The 27,057-nt window shown below is 35.8% G+C and overlaps 1 protein-coding gene across 1 annotated transcript in view; it reads left to right on the forward strand.

The window, feature by feature from the left end:
• The window catches only part of LOC134651212 (ankyrin repeat and fibronectin type-III domain-containing protein 1), a 79,706-nt gene that overhangs the window by 24,477 nt on the left and 28,172 nt on the right, over window positions 1-27,057 (forward strand). Inside the window, exons 2-4 of the mRNA XM_063506281.1 lie at window positions 2,440-2,592; window positions 9,113-9,191; window positions 12,647-12,750. Coding sequence (XP_063362351.1) covers window positions 2,440-2,592; window positions 9,113-9,191; window positions 12,647-12,750 — 336 coding nt within the window. The remainder of the gene's footprint in view (window positions 1-2,439; window positions 2,593-9,112; window positions 9,192-12,646; window positions 12,751-27,057) is intronic.

Below are 27,057 nucleotides of genomic sequence, written 5' to 3' on the forward strand. Positions count from 1 at the left end.
GTCGGCGTTATTCATAAACGTCTGCTAAGTAATCAGCTCATGATCGTCGTTTGTCCCCCTCTATGGCATAATGACAGATAGGGACAAACGACGATCATCAACTGATTTAGTTAGCAGCCGTTTATGAATAACACCATAATGTTTAATTTGAACAAGTAACATTACAAAAGTGTGACAATGGTTAAAGTATTCGTCCTAAAACTTAATTAGTCCCTACACAGGGTGCTTCCTGTAACAGGAGCAATAAATTAAACTGTAGGGTGTACTCCTCAAACTGACCAACATTTGTTGAGCAACTTTTGAAAATAACTCGTGTTTTGATTTTTATTACACTTTAAAGTTTATTCTAAGACGCAATGTATTGCAAATTTTGTTATGTTTAAAGCGTAACAAGCAACGTCAAACACACTGATGTCAGCGTACATTGAAGGCAATATTTATGTTGTATGAAAAAGAGGAAGTCTAAAGGATTCATAATTTTTAAAAGTTGCTGAACAAATGTTGGTCAGTTTGAGGAGTACAGCCTTTAGTTTAATTTATTGCTCCTGTTACAGGAAGCACCCTGTATACTTTACCTATTAGTTATTATGGTGTCGTTTTTGACGTTACGTTTATTATGTTTTACTTATATCCGGTCATATTTTGTCATGATTTAGTTTAATATTCAACTTTTTACGGAAAATATGTTCCTATATCAAATCCAAATAAGTAAGGTCGTAAAACAATCGTTAGCTACACTGCTAGCAAATTGACTCCAATTGTCTTTTATACATATAACTAGACATGAATTATAAAATAGCCCTACAATATCAGGTAAATAAATAACAAAAAAATACCTACAAATGTAATTCAAGAGGTAAACAACGGGTGTTGTTTATGTTGTAAAGCAAATTTACCAAAGCGCAACAAATCGAATATAAAATTATAAATCGGCATTAACGACTCGATGTTCCAATGAGAATGCCATAAAAATGATAAATATTCCTCATTTGTACCGTGTACCGCGGTCGACGAGTGTACATTATTGCATTAACATACAATGTGCGACATTGACTCCGTGTCGTGTGGGCAGGCTTTTAGCGTCGTGAATTTGTAGGCGTTTGATTATACCTTTATAACCTACAGGTTGATATGTGGCGTTCCGTGCCTAAAGGGTCTTTATTCTCCATGTTTATAAGGACTCCTTTAGGCATGAAATGGCACATATCAAGTATTAGATGTAGGTATACTTAAGGTTAAAAGCAGGAGATAGATTCCTATTTGTCTTAGTATAGGTATTTGACTTATTTATATAGTTCGTTTTTTTAGCATTAGACATAAGGTATACAATCTTGATGTGTCTTTCAATTGAAAAACACATTTTAAAAATAAGTTACGGTAAATATGTAACAGTTATGAATCTAATACGATCTTTTATAGTCTTCTGCTTTCATAACTAACAGTTATTGATTTTTAAAAAGTGTTTTTCAATTAAAAGACATGTCAAAATCGCTTACCTTCTTTCAAGTTCTTTCTAATGCTAAAAAAAAACGAACTATAGAGCATAGTGATTTAAAAAATACGATAAATACATTATGTACCAACATTTAATACAATAGTAGTTTATGCAACAGTGATATAATAAGGGTTCTTAAAATTCAAGGGTCGAAGTTACAAAACGAGACGTAGTCGAGTTTTGTAAAAAAAGACCCGAGAATTTTAAGAACCAATTATGAGCTGTTGCATACATTACTTTTTCTATGACAGCTGCAGCAAAAAAAAAGAGTTATTATTAAAAAAAAAAGAGTTATTATTTAAAAAAAATTGAGTTATTATTTAAAAAAAAAAAGAGTTATTATTGTAAATGAAAACATACCTCTTTCAATCAAGATGATCGGAACTTGTATCTTTAAAAAAAATAAAGCAGTTGTATTATACTCATAAGATGACTGCTAGCAGTCATCTTATGAGCCTATAGACAAATCATTCAAATGACATTGCTTTAGATATCACTGTCAGTCATTTAATTGACACATTTAAGTGCTGGAGTAGAAAAAAAGCTTAAGAGGCGCCTTGCTTTTGAAAACGGACACGACGAATGTTTTAATTTTTTTTCCATTCAAATCTCGAAATACTTTCTCTCATATTTATAATTTAGTGACACATCTGGACTAATTTCTTATTTTATGTTATTACATATTTAATTTTGTTTTACCTTAGTTTTTTAACTGGTCTCAATTTATTTTATAAGTTTTGTTTCGAACACGTTTGCTTTAAAAAGATAAGAGAGTTAATACTTACCTTTTTTTAAGCTAACATCCGGCTGTTCTTGTTTCATAGTTACTTTCACACTTGCATCATTATTTTAACACTTTTCTGTCAAAATCTAAACCATGCAAACGTGTTCAAAATCTAATTATTATTTTTTCCTTTATTTTAATTTACCCCTTTCTCCCCTAGAGCTCCAGTACGGCGCGCTCCTCGAGGGGTGCGGGGGGGAGCTGCCGTCCCTCTCGGCGTGTGCGCCGCTCCCCCCACCCCTCGACAAGACAAGGAAGCAGAAGACGAACGACAAGCTTGACAAAGTCGCTCAAGTTAACATACACTTACACGGTATTTTTCTTTTGTTTTGTTTTTTTTTTGTTGTGGGATTTGTTTATGTTTTGTTACTTATTATTATTAATTTTAACACTGTGTAACTGCCAATGCATATGTCTGAAAAATATACGCATAAATAAGCAAAAGACGCGCGCACCACATACCTAAAACATGAATGCCCCGTAAACAATATGCCCATCGCTAACGCTACGTAGCGAACGAAACGCAACTGTCACTGTCACACTAATATGGCAGAGTGATATAGAGACACAAAGCGATTCGATAGCGAAGCGCAAGCGATCGTCACCTTTATGATTGTTACTTTTGATCGCGTAATTAGTCATTTCTGACATCTCAATTCGAAGGAAAGATGGCGGCGGACTAAAAACAATTATTCGATTATAAGTATTTTACTCTTCTATTATTATTTAAAAAAAATCCAGCGACACCTAATTCAACACTGTACCTATATAAAAGGCTACATAGGTTCAACTAGGTCAGTTTTTATAATCACTACCTACATAGTATAAAACAAAGTCGCTTCCCGCTGTCTGTCTGTCTGTATGCTTACATCTTTAAAACTACGCAACGGATTTTGATGCGGTTTGTTTTTTAATAGAATGAGTGATTCAAGAGGAAGGTTTATGTATAATTTGTTAACCCGTGCGAAGCCGGGGCGGGTCGCTAGTAGTGTAATATGTCATGATTTTTATATTGTCTCTCCTAGCCCGTCTCTCCCTATACTATACAGCCAACTTTTGCAATTCAACGACCTTATGTATGTCCAGACTTATATCGACCGGGATATGAACCGTGATTACCTTTTGTATTGGTCGATATAAGACTAGTGAAACTAACCGTGAATCATTCAAAGCTCTTAGGTATGTATATGTGACGTTCCACGGCAAAAGGTACCTTATGGCACTTGGCGCTTACGTCGCATAGCGCCGCAATAATAATAGCGCGCGGCGGCGGAGCGGCGTTAATAATAGCGTAAGCGCTAACGGCCATAAGGTACCTTTACCCGTGGGCAAGGACCGGAACCGGTTACCTTAACCGGGGTTTTTCATAGGGTTATTTTAGAAGTGGTTATAAAAACCCCTACCATAACGGTAACCGTCTGATAAGGTAACACTTTGATTCGGTAACCGTATCAGATCGAGTTAACCCCTGTTACCGGTAACCGAAATAAAAACCCCGTCTATGCTGTTACCTCATAATAAGGTTTTGAACCAGTTCAAACGATTGTAAACTTTACGCAGACTTAAATTCAACTTATTATTGAATAACCGTGGTTGGCATGGGCGGTCTATGAAGCCTCCAGCACAAACAAGTTTTTTTGCCGGTAACTTCGCTTATTGACAATTCAAACAATATTGCACTTTGAGTCCTTAAGCTAAAATTGAAAACAAGTGAGCAATTACAGTATTATTTTTAGAGCGACAGCCGCGGCGCAGCGCGGCCATTCCTTTGTTTATCTTTATACCTGTGTGTTCCTATTGTTTTTGTCAATTCTAGTTTAGAAATTTTTAGAAAAGGGGTTGCAAGTAAACAACATCCTATCCTAGTAATATCTGCTATTATTTAGATATATTTTATGCTACTTAGATTATTATTTTTATTTTCGGGTTCACACTTGATATGTACCTACAGATTAAAGACTGATTTAAAGAAAAAATTTCACCTAACTAGTAATTTTACTGGTACCTAGTTAGGTATAATTTATCTTAAGTGATTTAAAAAAAAAACACTTTGTGATAAAGATACATGCGCTAGCGGATTGTGGTAGATATTTTACCATTGTTAACAAATGACATATGTACTAGTTATTATGAGCTTATTTTATAATAAGCAATTAAAGTCTATTTTTTTATTCGGTAGACTAAAATGACATTTCATAGTATGAAATGAAATGACACATGATGTTCATACTACGAAATGTCATTTTAGTCTACCGAATAAAAAATAGACTTTAGTTTAAAATGTTTTCAGATGCGGTGAGTTGTATGAGCTAAGTCGTAATTTACCTTGTACCGCTTAATGCAGCGATCAGAAAATATCTATAGCAGTTATAAACTTATTTTAATACTACAAATCTTTCATTAATACCAGGGGGCTCAGCACGGTTCCATTTTTATCGACTATCACTATGCCCGTCACTTTCGCACTTACATACTTGTTAGAACGTGACAGGCATGGTGATAAACGATAAAAATGCGACCGTGCTATTAGGGCAGAATTCATTATACATATTCATTGGGTATCTATAACATTGGTAGGTGAAATAGTTTTGATTAAATTAAATAGATTCATAATTACATACATACTTAGTAAGCAGTGTTGGGCATTCAAGAATAAAATCATTATTTAAATAAGAATTCCTAAGAATAAAATCATGTTGATTTTATTCCCGTCAAAATTATTCAAATAATTTTGATCGGAAATAATTCGTATGTGAAAAAATTGAATAAGAATAATCTCATTCTTAATCAAATAAATATAATCATGATTTTATATTCTAAATAATATTCCTGGATTAAACATGTAGTATGGGTGCCGTATAGGCGTTACGTATAGATGGAAGTAAATTAGACAAGAAACTATTATGTTTCTTGACTAATTTATACCTGATTTTATGCAATAAAATCTTACAAATTTAATTTACTGCCGCATAGTCTTGGTATTGGACGATACCCGTATTTATTTTAATGTGATAACTAAATCATCAGGTACAATTCAGCTGCTCTGAACGGATGGTGGATAGCGAAACTCTTCAATGGCTGTGCCTAAATTAATGTAAAAAATAAAAAACCGGCCAAGTGCGAGTCTGACTCGCGCAGGAAGGGTTCCGCACCATTACGCAAAAACCAGCAAATAAATCACGTTTGTTGTATGGGAGCCCCACTTAGATATTTATTATATGCTGTTTTTAGTATTTGTTGTAATAGCAGCAACATAAATTAATTATTTGTGAAAATTTCAACTGCCTAGCTATCACGGTTCATGAGATACAGCCTGGTGGCAGACAGACGGATAGAGGAGTCTTAGTAATAGGGTCCCGTTTATACCCTTTGGGTACGGAACCCTGAAAAAAGATGTTTTTAAAGGTAGGATAAGGAATGGCTTGATATGGTGTATTCCTATTTCTCCCCGCCGGGCACAGATGGGAATAGGCGCTTCATTTAAATCATTCCCATATGTCCCCGCCTCATGTATCGCGGCGATCACGTTGGGCAGGAACAAATGGGGAAAATACTCATGATTTTTTTCTGTTTTCGAATTATGTTTATAATTCGTTTTTTTTTAGCATTAGAAAGAACTTGAAAGAAGGTAAGCGACTTTTTAAAAACCATAACTATTACTTATGAAAGCAGAAGACTATAAAAGATCGTATTAGATTCATAATTGTTACATATTTACCGTAACTTATTTTTAAAATGTGCTTTTCAATTAAAAGATACATCAAGATTGTTTACCTTATTTCTAATGCTAAAAAAAACGAACTATAGTATGTGGTTTCAGTATCCGAGTTACTACCAAGACTTATGGTGTTTTTAAAAGCTCTTCTGATATTTAAAATTTGCATTTATTATTTAGACGGAAATTAACAGGTATATCGTTTGACACAACGCTTGCCGCACGTGTTTAGCAAATGCTGACAAAGAATTCACCACGCCACGACTTAATCTATTGTTATTGCCAATGAGTAATAAATGACGGTCTCAAGTGCAAACACGCCTGCAACTTTCTGCAAATCTATTTAATTATAGTGATAAGCGTAGGACTCTTTTCTTACCTGCAGTAATTTACTATCTCATTCACTTTCCGTAGGTGTGAAAGAGATAGCATACGTAAGACCTCAAGGCTGGTAGGAATAATAAACAAAATACATACTTAATACGCAAAGAAATATACATTGAACCATCATAATTATAATTTCGCAGTTTACTTTCTATGTAGCTTCATTATAAAATTATCATCACCGTTTCGAAGGCTTCAAAAAATTCAAATCAATCCGACCATTGAAAAGAGGGGTGAAATTCATTTTACTATCTATATACATTGTACTACATATAATATGACGTATAATATGACCAAATAAATGCCATTTAACCTTGTTACCACTAACTCATGTATCTACAATTACATCAATTAGTCATGACACGGCAGAGTACTGATAACAATACTGTAGTGTAGTACAATAATAAGGCTTTATTGTTGTCACTATGACTCTCACCACATTCTGCTTAATCCTAAATATCCTAATACAATAGAAAATACCACGACCTTTAAACATTCGGTGCACTTGCGTTGTAGCGCGTGCCAGCGGAGCGCAGCGTTTCGATTTAAATACGCATGTTGCTTCGCCTGTGTAGGTATATTTATTATCTTCATGTTATTAGGTACTAGGAAGTGCAAATAATTGACTTCATACATGAAAGATATTTTCCAGATTTTGTTCAATAGTCACCTTCAACAACACGAGAGTAATCTAGAGCAGAGTTGGGCAAAAAATAACTTGAATAAGAATAAGAATAAAAACAGAAATTTCATTCTTATTCCAATCGATTTGAATAAGAATAATTCTTGCACTCGTTATTTTAGAATAAATAGAAAGTGAATAAATCATGACACTTTTATTTTAAATGAAAAAGACAAAACGGAATATTTATTCCAGATGTAGGATTATACTAAATAACGTTTTATTCAATTAGAATGTTATTCTGAATTAATTTAACTTTTGTAGTTACATACTACTACTTTTAATTTTGTAAGTTTCTAAAATAAATAAAACAAATAAAATAGATAAAACAAATAAAATAAATGAAATAAATAAATAAAAACAAATAAATTATATTATTTACATCTATTTTATTAGTATTGCATTTTAGTTTTTATATAATATTATAAGTATTAGTTTAATTTTTAAGTAGGTTTATTTTAATTTTAGTTTAGGTTTTAAATTTTTAATTCATACTATTCATAGTTAGTTGTAATGTTTTTTTATTATTACCTTTTAAGTTAAATAAATGAACTTTATCCTAATAAAATAAATAAGATAAATAAAATAAACGAAATAAATAAAATATATAAAATAAACAAAATCAATAAAATAAATAAAATAAATAAAGTAAATAAAGTAAATAAAGTAAATAAAGTAAATAAAGTAAATAAAGTAAATAAAGTAAATAAAGTAAATAAAGTAAATAAAGTAAATAAAGTAAATAAAGTAAATAAAGTAAATAAAGTAAATAAAGTAAATAAAGTAAATAAAGTAAATAAAGTAAATAAAGTAAATAAAGTAAATAAAGTAAATAAAGTAAATAAAGTAAATAAAGTAAATAAAGTAAATAAAGTAAATAAAGTAAATAAAGTAAATAAAGTAAATAAAGTAAATATGGTAAATAAAGTAAATAAAGTAAATATGGTAAATAAAGTAAATAAAGTAAATATGGTAAATAAAGTAAATAAAGTAAATAAAGTAAATAAAGTAAATAAAGTAAATAAAGTAAATAAAGTAAATAAAGTAAATAAAGTAAATAAAGTAAATAAAGTAAATAAAGTAAATAAAGTAAATAAAGTAAATAAAGTAAATAAAGTAAATAAAGTAAATAAAGTAAATAAAGTAAATAAAGTAAATAAAGTAAATAAAGTAAATAAAGTAAATAAAGTAAATAAAGTAAATAAAGTAAATCAAATACATAAAATAAAAAATAAAAAAAAATAAACAAAATAAAAAAAATAATCAAAATAAATTATATAAATAAAATTAACAAAATTAATGACAAATAAAATAAATGAAATAAGTAAAATAAACAAAATAAAAAAATAGACAAAATAAGTAAAATAAACAAAAACATTAAAATAAACAAAAACATTAAAATAAGCAAAATTAAAAAAAATACAAAAATAACAAAATAAACTATTAGTTCTATTAATAAATTAACTTTTTCTTTTAGTAGGTATTTGACTGACGGCACATCACTAAATACGAATGTAGCAAACCAATAAGCAACCGATAATAAAGGTTACCATAACTGAATAAAAACCGGTTAAAAACCCCTAACAAAAACCCTAACGCGATGGGGTTTTGAGATTAACTCGGTTAAAGGTTAAGGTTACCGTTTCAATAAGCTTACCGTTACAATCAGGTAACAGTATGATAGGGTTACCGAATGATACGGTAACCGAATTGATTGGGTTACCGAATGGATAGGATTAAGCGTAAAGAGGGGTTTTCCGGTCCTTGCCCGTGGGACGTCACATATAGTCAAAAAAGCCAGCCTTATATACCTACTTCCAAAGGCTTTATATATCGTGTTAGATAATAGATATTATCGCAGGCGACTGTACGATAACCTAAAATCTGTATCTGTAGAGTCTGTGCGGAAAGAGACGAATCGTAGAATGTATTGGATAGCATACATTTCACGACTCTTCTCTTTCCGCACTGACTCTATTAACAATTTGAACTATAAAAGGACTTCCAACAATGTGTCAACCTTTTTTAACAGTTGACATTTGTTTGTTACAGCACTCTTCGCCGCCGTCGAACACGGATACCTCGACAAAGCCAGAAACATCCTCGAGTCCACCGATGTCGACGTCAACAGGTAAATCACTGCCCCTCTCTACTCTTTAGCTTTTTACTGCAGAGGGGCTACCGCGAAAACCGAATTTCGCAAATTGCGGGGATCTTTCTCTTTTACTCAAATGAAGGCGTAATTAGAGTGACAGAAAAATGCCCGCAATTTGCGAAATTCGCTTTTCGCCTTTTCATTCGCCTCGCGACTCTTACACATTTGTAAGAAATTATTCTAGCTTAACGATTTTCATTGGTTTTTTAAATGGTCTAAGCTATTAGGGTTCCGCACCAAATAGGTAAAAAGGAACCCTTATGATGCGACTCTGTCCGTCTGTTTGTCATTGTTTCTTTGGTCACATTAACCCGATAAAAAAAAATCAACTAAAATAATTTAACTCGGAAATATTTTACAAAAATATGTAATCCAGCTCAAAATACATAGCCACCAAAGTGAATTTTAGCCTTTCAGTATCGCTCTTAAATATATTTTACGTGTTAAATAGAAAGTTGACTTTTTGCTTGAAAATTGGGCTCGCATAAACTAAGTACGTATACTCAAAGCGGACTATTTAAATATATAAGGGTCGAATTATTATAATCTAAGGCAACATATTGTTATAAATGGTAGATTAAACAGAGGGCCCGATTCTGATCTTGAACTAGATCTATTATAGACATCACTAAGATATATATGTCAGTGTCAAACAAGTGTCCAAAGTGACGTGTATGTTTGGAGAAACGTCACTAATGACACTTGTTTGACACTGACATATCCAATTCATATCGTTTCAATATCTAGTATTTGGCGTATCTTAAAGTTCGAATATGGCTGTGAGACAAACCAAAAAGAACATTGGTATCGATACCTAATTACGTATTGAACTTGTGGACCAAAGTTATAGAACTGTACTATAATTGAGTGGTTTGCGGTAATTTATAATTAAAACACATATCACAACACAACACAATCGTCAAGATAACGCCTTGCTTAAATGACATCGTAAATAGAAGTTACGAGAAAGTGCCAAGAACTCCGAAGTACAATTATTCTACATCATAAATAATATGAATATAGCTAGATTAGATGGTACATTTATAAATAAAAAGAAGACATACAGACATTAAATATATTAGACGCTAAAATAATAAAATTGACATGTAACTTCCGTTATGAATAAAGAAACTGAAACTGAATAGGATCCCCACTCAAAATGCCGTGACAATCCAAGACGCTGCTCGTTTTCAGTGAGGGATCTGACTTAAAACTGTGAGTTAGTGGCTGTACGTACACGAACGCCAACGACACACAGAAAAACAGAAATAAAAAAGTAACACAAAAACGTGACAGTTTTAATTGATGATATACCCAACGTCCTCACCTGTAGAAAGAGTCACGGCTACTCAGATAACTGAATTACGTAACCTTTTTCACAGCAGAATTCGATGAAAGCTTCAATAACACGATTACTCGTAAGTGCACGTGGACTTTTGTACCCTTTTAGAATGTATGTGAATTCTATCAAAATACGAGAGAATTACTAGTAAAGTTAACAAAGAAGGCTATATTCAGAATCATAGGTCGGATATAACATCGCAAAACAGGTGTAACTCGAAAATAGAACAACATATAAATGTTTTAAAGTCATATTACATAATATTTACCTAACTTTCTAAATTATATTCATCCCACAAATGTCCAAAAGTTTGCGCCTTTTTCTATTAACGTGTTTGTTTTGGCGATAACCTCCGTCCGAGCTCTGTTCAAAATAATCGACCAAGTTAGTCGGTAGTTTATAACTTATACATAGGTCGCAGAGTGACTACTTAAAACATACAAATCAAAATAGGTATATATAAATGACAGTACCAACTCTCACTATATCGTAATCCCGTAAGGGATTCGTATAGGAGGTGCAAGCATGTATTGTATTCGGCTCGCCCTTGGAGTTGGTCAAAGACACTTAGTCTTTCAAAGATTGCAAATATGTACTTGGGAAATTGGGACGGATTTTTCTTAAAGCAAAACGATTTGTGCTAGGTATATGCAGCGAATCTACCTAATACTGAATTATCACCCAAAAGCCTTCAGGGCTAAAGGGAAAGGGGTTAAGTGAAAAAGGATAATGGAACATCTTATAACTTTATAGTTTACTAGTAAATTCACTAAAGCCTGCACCTCTGGGGTACCTTAATCTTAATACTTCTTACCATGAACAGTGAATTTACTACAAGTACCTTTAGCTTTGAATATTTTCTGGGAAAAATCTTGTTGTAAAAGGTATTCTTTTCACCCGAGGCATTACAACTTTTTACTCACCGCCGAGGTAGCAGAATAAAGACAATAGATGTAAGGAGGTTTTTATTTACTCTGATTTTTATAAAAACATTCCATTGTAGGGTTCTGTCTTATACTTTGGTCGTTATACAATGAGAATATAAAAAAGCGGCCAAGTGCGAGTCGGACTCGCCCATGAAGGGTTCCGTATTTAGGCGATTTATGACGTATTAAAAAAAAACTACATGCTAGATCTCGTTCAAACCAATTTTCGGTGGAAGTTTACATGGTAATGTACATCATATATTTTTTTTAGTTTTATCATTCTCTTATTTTAGAAGTTAGGGGGGGGGGGACACATTTTACCACTTTGGAAGTGTCTCTCGCGCAAACTATTCAGTTTAGAAAAAAATGATATTAGAAACCTCAATATCATTTTTGAAGACCTATCCATAGATACCCCACACGTATGGGTTTGATGAAAAAAAAAATTTTGAGTTTCAGTTCGAAGTATGGGGAACCTCAAAAATTTATTGTTTTTTTTCTATTTTTGTGTGAAAATCTTAATGCGGTTCACAGAATACATCTACTTACCAAGTTTCAACAGTATAGTTCTAATAGTTTCGGAGAAAAGTGGCTGTGACATACGGACGGACAGACAGACGGACAGACAGACAGACAGACAGACAGACAGACATGACGAATCTATAAGGGTTCCGTTTTTTGCCATTTGGCTACGGAACCCTAAAAAGTGTGTAGGTATATAATATAAGAAAATAATACAATGGAAAAAACAGATTTTTCAATTTTTCACAGTACATATTTGTAAGTGTCATAATAATTTTACTTATTAAGCCAATGTTTTGCCAATGACTTAGTAAATGTGAAAAGGCATCACAATGAGTCCGGTCAGGAATCAATTTTAACGATCAGTTGGCATCAGATATATAAATCCGAGCAGCCAAGGTGATCAAAAATATCTGATAATAGAAGCTTTCTTCAGATAGTTGTGTTGTGAATACCTTGGCCGCTCCGATATAATTAATTGCGACTCTACAGCCACAATGACATTGACCGCTCCCAACCATTACCGTTACCATTTAAATATGGAACGTAACTACTCTATAGAAGGCTCAAATTCCTTTGATCAGTAAGACGTACGCAGAATCGTACAGTACTGTGTAACTTACGAATTGTCTGTATTCCAGTGTCAACCCCGATGGCCTGTCGCCGCTTGACGTGGCCGTGCTGGCCAACAACAGGCCGCTCGCCAAGATGCTCATGGAGTTTGGAGCCAAAGAGGGCACGCAATGTGAGTACCTAAGTTATTTGTCAACCCCGATGACCTGACACCGCTCGACGTGGCCGTGCTGGCCAACAACAGGCCGCTCGCCAAGATGCTCATGGAGTTTGGAGCCAAAGAGGGCACACAATGTGAGTACCTAAGTTATTTGTCAACCCGATGACCTGACGCCGCTCAACGTGGCCGTGCTGGCCAATAACAGGCCGCTCGCCAAGATGCTCATGGAGTTTGGAGCCAAAGAGGGCACGCAATGTGAGTACCTAAGTTATTTGTCAACCCCGATGACCTGACGCTGCTCGACGTGGCCGTGCTGGCCAATAACAGGCCGCTCGCCAAGATGCTCATGGAGTTTGGCGCCAAAGAGGGCACGCAATGTGAGTACCTAAGTTATTTGTCAACCCCGATGACCTGACGCTGCTCGACGTGGCCGTGCTGGCCAACAACAGGCCGCTCGCCAAGATGCTCATGGAGTTTGGAGCCAAAGAGGGCACGCAGTGTGAGTAAGTTATTTCCCTGCATATAATATAACGAGTATGAATACTATTTATTACACTTACATGTATGTAGTTTCCTGACCGGAGACCGTACCATCACTGACAGTATCAAAACTGACATACACGCTATCGAGAACGTAATTTTCTTTCTATACATCTCGCTTGCACGAATATGCGAGTACGAGCGAGATGCATAGAAAGTAAATTATTCTCGATGGCGTTTATGTCAGTGCCAAACTGGCGGTAGCCACACGGTTTTAACTTTAAAGAGCCACTGTTTCAAGTTTCATCTTCAGTGTTGGTAGCGCTTATGTGCTTGCAAAGACATTTATGCTGCCCTGCTAAGCCGAAAAGCGCTATCTCAAAAGAAAATTCATTGCTAACTTATATTTTAGTTTCTATAGCTGAGAATTCCATTTTCAAAATCATTTGTTTTTGCTATAGCGCTACTTGGCTTAGGGCCCTCCTAAGCCTCTCTTATGGCTCCTCTACACGATGGGCCAGCGCCGGCCACTCCAAGGGACGCAGCCATGCGGTAGAATGAGATGGCAATATCACTTACTCCCTCTAACGCATAAATGCGTCCCTTGGAGTGGGCGGCGCTGGGCCATCGTGTAGAGGAGCCATTAGACAGAGCATTAGAGTATCTACAACATGAAAATAAGCTTCGCCCATTTAAGCTCATCCGACTTCTTAATCATTTGACAACTTGGAATTCAGTATAGTTTCTTTATTGGAGATCTTAACTTGGACATGTAGAATAAAATCACCTTTGTTATGGTTTTGAACTGGGTTTGATGCGACCTTGACGATCGTCATACACAAAAAAATCTTATCATTTCTGATTAGGCACACCTGGCAAACGTCCAACGTTCCATAATTGGCCACAGTATTATTATAGAGTATTGCCACAAATCGGGTTCAACCCGAGTCGGATTTGCAGGCAACTGCGATTACGTTTATTCATTCCTGTTACGTGAAAAAGCTTATTTTCTATGAAGAAATATGCCGCTTAAGATATATTGGTTCGCAGAAAGGTTTCCTCGCCGTAACGGGCTCACTAGGGATCCTTCCGCGCCACTCAAAAGACAAATACAAATTGCACTGCCTCATACTAACTACACTTTACTTCCAAAACATCGTATTTATACGTACAAAAATATTAAAACAGCACTTATTCTTTACGGTATAAGGTAGAAATTGCAAAAGAGTGCTACACGGTCAATAAAGTATCTTCAGAATACGAATGGTCAGCGCATTCGTAAACAATTGTAATCCCTACGTATTTGAGAATAAAGTTGAATTTCAGTTTAATTTGGGTTAAACTGCTAACTATTCGTATGAGGAGTAACGAGGGATTATATGTACGGATCTTGTAACTGCAGTGTTTGAACTTTTTGAAGCTGTAGTTATTCTTTGTTTAAGCCGGCTTAGAGTGATTTACGTGTCGTTTGCTATCGCAGTTTTTATGCCATTCGACTACTGACCTACGCCTGGTTTTTGTGTTTTCCAGTTCAAGTTCCTGGTCTAACTTCGACCTTCTTCGGTATCACAATCCATGGCGACTTTCTTAATAATTGACACCTTGAGTTCTTATATTTTTACTACGGTTATATTAGCTCTTCTCAAATGTTTGCCGATCCCTGGTTTATAACTACCGTATCGACATGCCAACATGATTGGAAGTATAGGTAAATCCATGTGAAAAATAAAGCCTGCAAACGGCTGTTTATTCATTCGCGTACCACTTCAGACGCTCCTGATCCACGATAGGCGTGGCGCTCAAAGGGTTAACACTGTTGTCGAGCATATGAGTCTGTCGCTGGTTTATACTCTACACCGTTTATATATAGTTTATTGTCTCGTATTATGGCGTATTTTCCATGCCTACGTGCGTCGATTAGAATTTGTCGTAGTTTCTTTCTGTCTTCCAGGGCTTCGCTACTAAGTACATCGACCACAGAGTAACCGGTGCCCTTGAAAAAGTGTGCATTGTTCAAAACGTAGTTTTTCATTCTTTGGCTAATGAGTTCAATGATAAGAGGTCTTCGTTGTCCTTTTCTCCCTACTCGCTTAATTGATTCTATAAATTGATTCTATAAATCCATCGATCTCTATGTTAAGAATATCTCTGAACATGTAGTTTATTCGTGGAAACAGGTCCTGCTCGGTCTCCTTGTAGTACTCGTCCAGTCCGTACAATACAAATTTCTTATGGCTATCGCATGGATGGATGGATGAATTGGTGGATGTTTTTGAGTGCTCTTGATTGGGGGTCATCTGCAGATTTTGTAGTTGTAACTTTATCTTTTCATTTTCTGTTTCTAATATTTGTATTTTATTGTTGGTGTTTTGTATTTGCTGGGCTAGGTCTTGTTGTTGTTGTGACAAATCTCGGTTTTTTTCTAGTACGTCTTGTTTAAATTTGTTTAGGGCTGAATCTATTTCCGACTGTATCAGTTTTTTTAGGTCGTCTATAATGCTTTTATTATTTTTTATTAGTTTTGACTCCATAAGCACACCTATCTGGTCAATCATCGTGTCCGGTATACTTGGTTGAGTCCGGTCTATGTTAAATCGGGAATGTTGTGGAGGTGAATCTTCGTCGACTGACATTATTGTGGTGTCCAGTTCTGTGTAGTTAAGTGGTCTGCGTACAGGTGTCTCGTCCGTCTTTCGACGTGTTGTTATGTTCGAGCAGTATGGGCAGTTCAGTACTTTCTTTTGGTCTGGTTTCATTTCCCTAAAAACTGCTGATGTTATATTCAAACACGTATAATGGTAGTTGAGAGTGCATGTCACACATTTTATTAATTCGTTTCTCTCAAGTCTCAAATCGCACGCTTTACAGTCCATTTTGTATTATAATTTCGGTTAGTAAATATGTAGTCGTAGGCCTATTTTTACGGCAGTATTGTGCTAATGAGTGGGCGGGGCGTAAAGGATGATGTGTCGCTTAGTTCAACAGGTCTTGAGATATCTATATGGTTCTCGCTCGTTCGGTACTGTTTGTTTGGTTCAGTTTGTCTCTTTCTTGCAAACCCCGTTAATATGATTATGTTTCCCGAAAAGTTTCAATAGATGTCGTTGTGGTTAATTTCTGAATATTATCCTAAATTTCGAGTTTTTCGTTTAATTTTTTGTTTGTGTACATATATTTTTTTTTGCGTACCTGATTGGTTTGTCGTCTGGCTTGCCTATTTTGGGTCCCCATTATCTTTACGATTCAAAGTTCAGGTCCTAGAGTAACGGTTTGCTCAGTTTCCAGTTGTTCTATTTCACTCATTTTTTAACCAATATAGCACTTTGTTTTCGATATTTACACTTTCACTGGCACTACGGATGTTTATCTATAGCTTAAATAGTAATTCGCTACTTTTGGCTTCTTCTGCTATTTAATTAATTTACAAAGATACAGAGCTAGTGTTCACGTTGACAGCGCTGCCATCTCTCTTCTATCACTATCTTTACTATTAGAGTATTAGAATAACTTAATAGTATTAGTGTAAGACCTGAGTGGACGCTCGAGTTGGGCGTGCAGCGGGGCGAGACGTGCGGCGTGCATGTTAGGCTGCGGTCGTACTGCAGACGCCGCACGCAGCCGACAACGTCACGTCGCACGCAGCGTCTGAATGGTGTGTTCGAGAATGCTCGGGAGTGGTCGTTTTCGCTCGCTGCGTGCGGCGTCCCCCCGCCAACACCATTCAGACGCTGCGTGCGACGTGACGTTGTCGGCTGCGTGCGGCGTCTGCAGTACGACCGCAGCCTTAAACAAATAGGAGCGGCCTTAGTGCACGCTGCTTAAATTACTTGTGAGCCCGACGCCACGCTGCACATCCCGCCGAACGCTCCGCTTCGAGCGTCCACTCAGGCCGTACACTTGGTATTACTACTACTTAAGTGTAAGGCCTGAGTGGACGCTAGAGTTGGGCGTGCAGCGGGGCGGGGCGTGCGGCGTGCATGTTAAACAAATGCAAACGTATAGGAGTCGCCTTAGTGCTCGCTGCTCAAATCACTTGGGAGCTCGACGCCACGCTGCACGCCCCGCCGAACGCTCTGCTTCGAGCGTCCACTCAGGCCTTACACTAAGTTGTACCCATATAAACCCACAAACAGGATAGCATCGATTATAGTCCATCGATACGCATCTAATACCTATTGAAACTTTATGAATAAAACAACGTCCTAATAGCGCAATACATGGAATAAATGCCTTTTCAACTGATGAATTCGTGTTTGAGAATATATCCGGTTTCCTTAATATGAATATACAATGATGCCTATTATCCGTTCATTCTACGGATTACAGGAAAAGATGTTTTGTTTGGGACGGGTAGGTATGTATATGTCTTCGACAATTCTTTACGAATAACCGTACAAAAGGGAGCTATTAGAGATTAGGGTTGTTTGATTGGATTGGTATTATTCACTCTGAACCGGGGTAACATCGGGAATTTTGGGTGATCGACTGATTTATTCTTATTGATTGGCTCTACAATCTCGACATATTTATTTATGTGCGAGTGAATGAGTGGTGTTTTCTCTCAGTACTTTATAGGGTTAATAATGTTTTATTATTCTTGTAGCCTATTTAACGAAGTTACAATGTACAGACTTGTTTTGTTTCGGAGACTTTATTTTCAAACACTGAGACAAGTGTGTTGACATCGCGCTGCATCAAAAAAAACCGAATAAAAAAAAATCTCGCGCGTAGTTACTCATTCCGTAGTGAAAAATCCTTAAAATTCTATACGTATTTATATCCTAGTAAAACAATAAATTTCCTAAGCGACGGAACACGCGAACAGACTCTGGGCCGCGGCTGACACAAAACGATCGACCACAGAAGACCCGCTTTGGGACCAATACTTTCCCGAAATTAATAGAATCCCGGAGACATAAAACCCACCGCTCCATTACTTAACTTGTAAATATGTGCATCCCTGGAGTGTTACCCTTGTTTAGTCGCCGAATACTTCGTATTACGCTCAAAATATAAGAATGTATAACGTCTTGATAGGTACCTAATAGGGTTTGTATTGTAAGTAGGTATATTTATATGTATTTTGTTGTGCCTAAGTAATACTAGTAATATCTATAATTTAACCATTTTCTTTATTGACCGGACAGTTTTTAACTAAGAAGAAAATGATCAAAATTAAAAAAATATAATTTTAAATATTTTTAATATCAGTTTTATTATAAACTGAAATACATAGATTTCATGCTGTTTTTATTTACTCTGTAGTGGCTTAAGTGGCTATGTCAAACGAATAACCGAGACTAATCTCTAGCTGTCGCTGTACTAGAGAATAATTGAATAATTCATTTACACGGCTCCATTCGTCATGGCAGAGGGTGTTTCGTTGACCTCTGATGATTGGGGATATTTGTAACATCAAGACCTCGATTCGAACTTAAGTAGGTACACATTGATGTCAATTTGATTCCATTTTGACACAATTAAGACAATCAATAGTTAGTACCTAATGACCTAATAACATGTTCATCTATGAATATAAGTTTCTAGCTATGCCATAAGGCATCACGTTCTGGAGTAAAAACTTGACTAAACTGTACTGTCAAAAATTAGTTTTAGAAATTAAAACATAGCTCTAATATTATTTACTTCTGAGAACTAAAAATATGTCGGGTCATAGTAGTTATTGAGGTAAACGTGTATTGATATATTGGTAATATTGTATATAAAACCAATTAAAATTAAACATGTCTTCGTATTTTTTTGCACTCACAAATATAGTTAAATTTCCGTGTATTTTTTCCATGGCATTTACCCTTATTAAAACGTGTGAAATTTTGATGTAAAAAAATCCGATTTTGCGTTAGCTTAGCTCCCTCCATGTAGAAGTGTGTGTGTATGCGTGCGCCAAATAAGTTTTCTACTGTTGTATAGACAAGATCCATTCATGATACACGCAAGCACAATAAGGATGTGTCAAATATTCACCAGGAAATATTAGATTGAAGCCGGATTCAATTTGAAAGATAAATGAATTTGCACACGCAAATTCGACTCACGAACGGATTGCGGATAAAGCCATGTAAATCATAACATTCATAACACGCAGTCGAAAGGTTTCGATTTGCTTGGTTGGCGCCAAAAAATTCTTTTTCTCGTCGTGATTTGATCACATTACAAAAATAGCATCCTTACACATAATAATAAATTGTATACTACTAGCTGTTGCCCGCGACTTCGTACGCGTGGATTTGTATATTGGTGGTTATATATTTCTACATTAGCTTAGAACATTGTGCAGCAAGTGATTGCGGTAGGACGGTTAATCATTTGTTAATTATTAATATTATACAACGCATGAGACTTTGTCTTTCACAACCTACGAAGTTTCAAGCCCCTAACTGAATAAAATTGTCCTCGATATAATCCCTCTAAACCCCCTTAGAAGATTTTCATGTCCTCTATTTAATAAAACCTACTACCTAACTACCTATTTACGAAGTTTGAAGTTCCTAGCTTTAAATAAAATTTGAACCCTATACAAACTTTCAACCCCTTTTTAATCATTTTAGGGGATGATTTTTTAAAAGCTGAAATTATTTTTCTTGTATTCTAATAATATGCCTTTATACAACGATTCAAGTCCCGCACTCAAAAAAATGTTTGGCCTCCAAACAAATTTTCAACCCCTTTTTCACCACCTCGGGGGATGAATTATCAAAATCTCTGAAATTAGTTTTCTTCTCTTTTGATAAAATACATTTTTACAAAGTTTCAAGTTTGTAGCTTTAAATAAAATTTGAACCCTATACAAACTTTCAACCCCCTGTTTTAACCCTGTTAGGGGATTAATTTTACAAAACGCTAAAATAACTTTTCCTGTCTTCTAATAATATCCCTAAATAGAAAGATTCAAGTCGAGCGTTCGAAAAAATGTTTGATATCCATACAAACTTCCAACCAGGGATGTTGCGGATGCAGATTTTTTGACATCCGCGGATGCGGATGCGGATGCGGATTTTTAAAGGCTCACATCCGCGGATGCGGATGCGGATGCGGATGTCAAGATTAGGTACTTAGAAAACGTCAAATATTACATTTTTAGAATTTTTTTATTAAAAAAACCAAACGTTTAGTATTTGAGCAAGAATATAGGTGCGTTATATTTAATAAACAATAACTTCGCCGACTTTTCTGGATCTAGACGATTTCGTTATAGGTAATGACGAAATTACCTAGCACTTACGCCGCCGCTAAGACGTTCCTGTACCGACTTGTTCAACATCCGCATCCGCATAAGCTCCGCATCGATTTTATGCGGATGCGGATGCGGATGCGGATGTTGAAAATAACGCGGATGTTCCGCGGTTGCGGATGCGGATGCGGATGTTCGCAACATCCCTGCTTCCAACCCCTTTTTCACCACCTTAGGGGATGAATTTTCAAAAACGCTAAAATTAGTTTTCTTGTATCTTAATTTAATACCTTTTTGCAAAGTTTCAAGTTCCTAGCTTAAAATAAAATTTGCACCCTAAGACGAACTTTCATCCTCTTTTTATCCCCCTTAGGGGTTGAATTTCCAAAAAATAGCAATTACTTTCTTGTAATCGGCTATTATGCCTTTCTAAGAAGTTTCAAAGCATTTGTAATGGATTAAAACTTTCAACCCCTTTTTAATCCTGTTGGGGGATGAATTTTACAAAACGCTGAAATTATTTTTCCTGTATTTTAATAATATCCCGAAATACAAAGATTCAAGTCCCGCGTTCGAAAAAATGTTTGATATCCATACAAACTTTCAACCCCCTTTTTACCACCTTAGGGGATGATAATTCAAAAACGCTGAAATTAGTTTTCTTGTATTTTAATAACATATATTTTTACGAAGTTACAAGTTCCTAACTTAAAATAAAATTTGAACTCCATACAATCTTTCATCCCCCTTTTAACCCTGTTAGGGGATGAATTTTACAAAACGCTGAAATAACTTTTCCTGTCTTCTAATAATATCCCCAAATACAAAGATTCAAGTCCCGTACTCTCAAAAATATTTGATCTCCGTACAAACTTTCAACCCCGTTTTTACCACCTCGGGGGAAGAAGTTTTAAAAACGCTGAAATTAGTTTTCTTGTTTTTTTAATTAATTATCTTTATACGAAGTTTTAAGGTCCTAGCTTAAAATAAAATTTGCACCCCAGGACAAAGTTTCATCTCCTTTTTTACCCCCTTAGGGGTTGAATTACCTAAAACGTCGCAATTCCTGTTTTTTGTCATCGGCTATTATGTCTTTCTAAGAAGTTTCAAAGCATTTTTAATGGATTCAAACTTTCAACCCCTTTTTAACCCTGTTAGGGGATGAATTTTCAAAAACGCTGAAATTACTTTTCCCATCTTATAATAATATCCCCATATACAAAGTTTCAAGTCCAACACTCACATAAATATTTGATCTCCATACAAACTTTCAACCCCTTTTTCACCACCTTGGGGGATGAATTTTCAAAAACGCTGAAATTACTTTTCCCGTCTTATAATAATATCCCCATATACAAAGTTTCAAGTCCAACACTCACAAAAATATTTGATCTCCATACAAACTTTCAACCCCTTTTTCACCACCTTGGGGGATGAATTTTCGAAAACGCAGAAATTAGTTTTCTTGTTTTTTAATTTAATACCTTTTTACGAAGTTTCAAGGTCCTAGCTTAAAATAAAATTTGCACCCCAGGACAAAGTTTCATCCCCTTTTTTACCCCCTTAGGGGTTGTATTACCTAAAACGTCGCAATTCCTTTTTTTTTGTCATCGGCTATTATGTCTTTCTAAGAAGTTTCAAAGCATTTGTAATGGGTTCAAACTTTCAACCCCTTTTTAACCCTGTTAGGGGATGAATTTTCAAAAACGCTGAAATTACTTTTCCCGTCTTATAATAATATCCCCATATACAAAGTTTCAAGTCCAACACTCACAAAAATATTTGATCTCCATACAAACTTTCAACCCCTTTTTCACCACCTTGGGGGATGAATTTTCGAAAACGCAGAAATTAGTTTTCTTGTTTTTTAATATAGTACATTTTTACAATGTTTCAAATTCCTAGCTTAAAATAAAACTTGCACCCCATACAACCTTTCATCCCCTTTTTAACCCCCTTAGGGGTTGAATTTCTCAAAATCGCTTCTTAGCTCTTATACATTTTATAAATGCAACCTAGTGTCCAAATTTCAACTTTCTAGCGTTTGTAGTTTCGGCTCTGCGTTGATGAGTCAGTCAGTCAGTCAGTCAGTCAGTCAATCAGTCAGGACACGTGCATTTATATATATAGATAGATTAAGGAACTTTAAGCAGCCAGATACAACACAAAACATCTTATAAACATCAACAAGCGAAAAGGTGTGTCACTCTCTTCTAGCATACTCCTGCAACTTTGACCAGTGACCTATGAAATAAAGCTACAATTTACAAGCGGAAGTCTCTTTCTAACCCTATGTCTTAATAGAAAGGGACTTCCGCTTGTAAATTATAACTTTTCTTGTAGCTTTATTAAATAGGCCACTGTTCCATACGAGGCACAGAAAGTTTAAGCTTCGCGTTTTGGCATCGTTATTTACCAACTTAGAAAGAAAAGTTGACTTTCTACATTTAAACATTATCATTACAATAAACATTTTCTGTCTACAATTTTTTACCCCGGGCCATTATTTCCAGTCATTTACTATCATTCATTATTATTTGACCTATAAGCACAATATCGGAACGGAAGTAATGATGAAAGAATACCCCCACGCTTAGAAGTAGGACATCAAACAATATTGAATTTATTATTTTTTTATCTGATATCAATCACAGAAACGACCAGTGGCACTGAAGACAATAATTCTCCAACATAATTTGTGTCTTATTGCTAGTGGGTATAAAGTCCAAAATGGATTGTAATATTCGTGGGATTTACAAATTATAGTTTATTAGCATCCAGAGATAAGCTGAGTGTTGCTATCGTGAGATTTGAGATTTATCAAATCAATCAGTTCAATCACTATATTGTTTCTGATTCTGACCTAAATGTGATGAGATTTTTATACCTAATCCACCTCTTTAAGTAGTTTTTGCAATAGGCAGCAAACGAGCAGACGAGCCGCCTGATGGGAAGCAGTCATCGCCGCCCATGGACTTAAGTAACATCAGTGGAGCCCATACTAAAATGTGAACTTTAGATAACATTTTTAATGAGAATTCATCTTGGATTCGTTTGGAAATCAGCAACGAAATAGCGTTTGAAAGTCGATATATGATATTTTGTCCTGTCCGAAAGTAGGTACAGTACTTTAGGATTTAGCTTAACCAACTAATATACTGAATTGCTGATCTAAAATTTGTTTCTATTTGTGTCATTGTCATTAATAACTAACTCTGGACCATAAGCATACAATTTATCGCGGTATCGAAATGAATCCAATTTGCCAGTAGCTGTTATTGCCCTACCGATTTCCATAGCAGTTATTAGTATCTATGGCGTCCGTAATCTACAGATTATGCTTAACCGAAGTGTTTGTTTTTGTTAAATAACAATATTGTGCCAATTTGCCCTTGATACGGATATTAAATCAGTAGGCCTGATGGGAATTTCCCTTTTTAAACCATATTGATTAAAGCGGCAATTACACTGCGTCGTTCACCTAATGCGGTCGCCGAATTCATTTTAAACTACTTAGGCCAACAAACGTCGTCTTCACATTAGTCTGTCCGCCTACTACGGCGACCGCATGACTCTTGAATGGATTCGTTCAACGAACGTCGTCTTTACACTAGTCTGTCCGCCTAATGCGGTGGCCGAATGCGGCGGCTGAACTACAAAGTCATCCATCAGATCTCTGAGAGCTGTCGCGATGTCAAAGCTTGTGCTTAGGAAAGCTAGTTTATTAGTTTGCTTAATAATACAGGAAATATTATTAAAATCAATAATAATGAAACGAAGATACTGGGTTCGGAAGATATATGCACGTCTGACGTTTGTTATTTGTGACAACTTCAAATATAAGTGGCCAATGCCAACGATATAATGAGTACATTTGCATAGATTAGGTACATTTGCATTTGCAATGATCTGCGGTCGCCGCTGTCGGTGACCTAATAAGGCGGACAGATGTCGTATTTACACTGCTTCGGTCACCTTATAAGCGTTAGCAGCTGTTGATCGCCGAATGCGACCGACTAACGTGTTCTTTACAATTTTGCGGTCGCCGCATGCAGCATGAGGCGAACGACGAAGTGTAATTGCCGCTAAATTTTCCAATCTGTCTGTTGTAAATATTTAGTGTCCACCTAACTCACTCCTGCTCCTGTTTTGATTTTTAAGAGTATTACAATTATAATATGTATTCTTTACGTATAAACTTGTAAAATTACCTTATAACAAAATTTCTTCAATAGTAAAAATGAAGGCTGATATCAGCCAATTTTGATATTCATCTTTGCGCCAAGGATATAAATATGTCGTAATCGTAACTTCTGTGCCCTTTGTTTCTGTCCTTTTATTGTAGTTCAAGTTCGCCTTACCCACTGCTTACTAGTTTGGGCATTATTTTAGAGCTCATATTTGGATAACTTTCTGTGTGTAACTGTTCTTGTGGTCATATAAATCAAACAATTATCTAACTTACTCATATTAAAAGTGATGCCGTAAGACATCAGTAGAGATAATGGGTTAACGGTAATGCTTGTACCAATAATGTACAAAATGCGAGAGAAAATATTTTCCAAGACGCTTACGACTGGATTAGTAGCAATGTTACTGAGCCGTGCTCGAAGATTTATCGTCGTTAGTTGTGTTACATGGTCCCGGAGCTTAATATAGTACCTGAATGGAGTCGGTTGGAATTACTGACATAAATACCGCAGACTAAGTTAAGAGGAAAGGGAACGGCCGCTTCTCCATACAAACGTAGTCCCCATTTTCCTCTCTGGATATTGACATTATGGAAAATATTTATACGTCATTTAATGTATATTAACCATAGCTATTCTTCCCACTGTAAAAATTAGAAGCGAAAAACAGATAACATACATACTTACAAACGTAAAATTATTTTCAATAATGTTAATAGGGTAATTGTGTCTGTTTGCCGTCCAGTGCCTGTTTCCGTCCACTTGGCGGAGTTGCTACAAAGAATTGCGGAAAATTTGAATATAAACAAGCCTTCTCACACATGTTTGGATTTGTTGCAATCCATAATGTCTAAGCAATATTTTTACCAAAATAAAAGTGTTATTTGACAAATAGCGGCTTTAAAAAAAATTATGTAAGTGGCGGCATTGCATCCAGAGCTTGAAAACGTCATTTTGCAAGAAAAAAAAAGTGTTGGCGGCAAATGTTCACGGTAAGTTTATTAATTAATTTAGGCCCACTTGCACCATCCCAATAACCCGGGGTTAAGATGTTAAACCGTTAACCTAGTGTCAAATTGTACTGGTAACCATGGTAAATCCAGGTTTAACCAGTTAACCCCGGGTTAGTGGAATAGTGCAAGTGGGCCTTAACTAGTTTAAGTTACGTTATTGGCACATACTGCAACTTAAAAGTATAGTAAACGCAATTTTAAGTGTTTTTTATAGTTTTTTCATAATAATCTTTGATAAATTTAGTGGACGAGTACTGACATACTAATTTTGAAAAATATTTAGTTTCCGACCACACGGACGGTAACTGGAACAGCTAGGTGAGTATTTGTTATGATCGTTTTACTTCAAAAGACTTATAAACTACTATATATTTTCTCTTAAAATGATGTTTCTTGCTTATAAGATTATACATTTTAGTTTTCGTCCACGATTTTGTCAGTGTTGCTTGATTAAAATCATGTTTAAAATACGTGGTCGAAAACTAAAAATAGCTTTAAATATTGTTTCAGTTTCCGTCCATGTACTATGAGTGGTGTAGACGAGATTTATTATTACATGATTACTGAGGGCGAAAATAGCAATTCGTGGATGAGTTTCGATTTTGTTCGACGAAATGAAAGAATTGAACTGAGTCCGACAATGAGACGATTCCACGAATTGCTATTCCCACCGGAGCATAGTGGTTTGCCCCAAATATGCGAGGAAATAAGTTAAAATAGGCAATTAATTATTTAAGCATCAAGCATTACTCGAATCTTAATATAAAAAATGTCAAATCTTACGATTTTCCCTCCTTAATATCTCGCGCACGAGTGTGGAGCGGGCTTTAAAATAATTGAAATGTCTATGATTATTAAGCAGTATTTACACGATGTTACAAAATAGTCCTGCAAGAATGAGACATATAATTGTCTCCCTATCTCGCTCTATATCCTACAGCATGAACTGATAGCTGTACCAGGCCGTGTGGATGCTGGTTTAATAAGTATCTGTTTTTCGCTCTCACTTAAGCCCCGCATTCACACTCCTACCTTGTAGGCCGCCTCGTAGTCTGCCTCGTTGGGTAGGATTGTGTATGGGGGTTGTAGACTACGAGCCGTCCTACCGTTTAGCCGTTTGTAGGACGGCTCGTAGTCCACAACCCCCATACACAATCCTACCCAACGAGGCGGACTACGAGGCGGCCTACACGGTAGGAGTGTGAATGTGGGGCTTTATAAAACTGCGTCCTTAAAAGCCATCTCTTTCTCGCTCTCACTCATGGGTGCGGTTGTCTGTTACACGGCTTTAATGGACGTACATACGGCGGATCACCTTACACACGATCGAACGTGCGCCGGACCGCAAAGTCACGGTCCGGGCGTCTGTAAGGCCAAGCGCGCACCACGATTTTAATTTTTGCGAGACGATTTTAGAATCGCGCTGTAATTTATCGCAGAAAAT

This window comes from Cydia amplana, chromosome 9 (genome assembly GCF_948474715.1).
Source record: "Cydia amplana chromosome 9, ilCydAmpl1.1, whole genome shotgun sequence".
Classification (NCBI taxonomy): Eukaryota; Metazoa; Arthropoda; class Insecta; order Lepidoptera; family Tortricidae; genus Cydia; species Cydia amplana.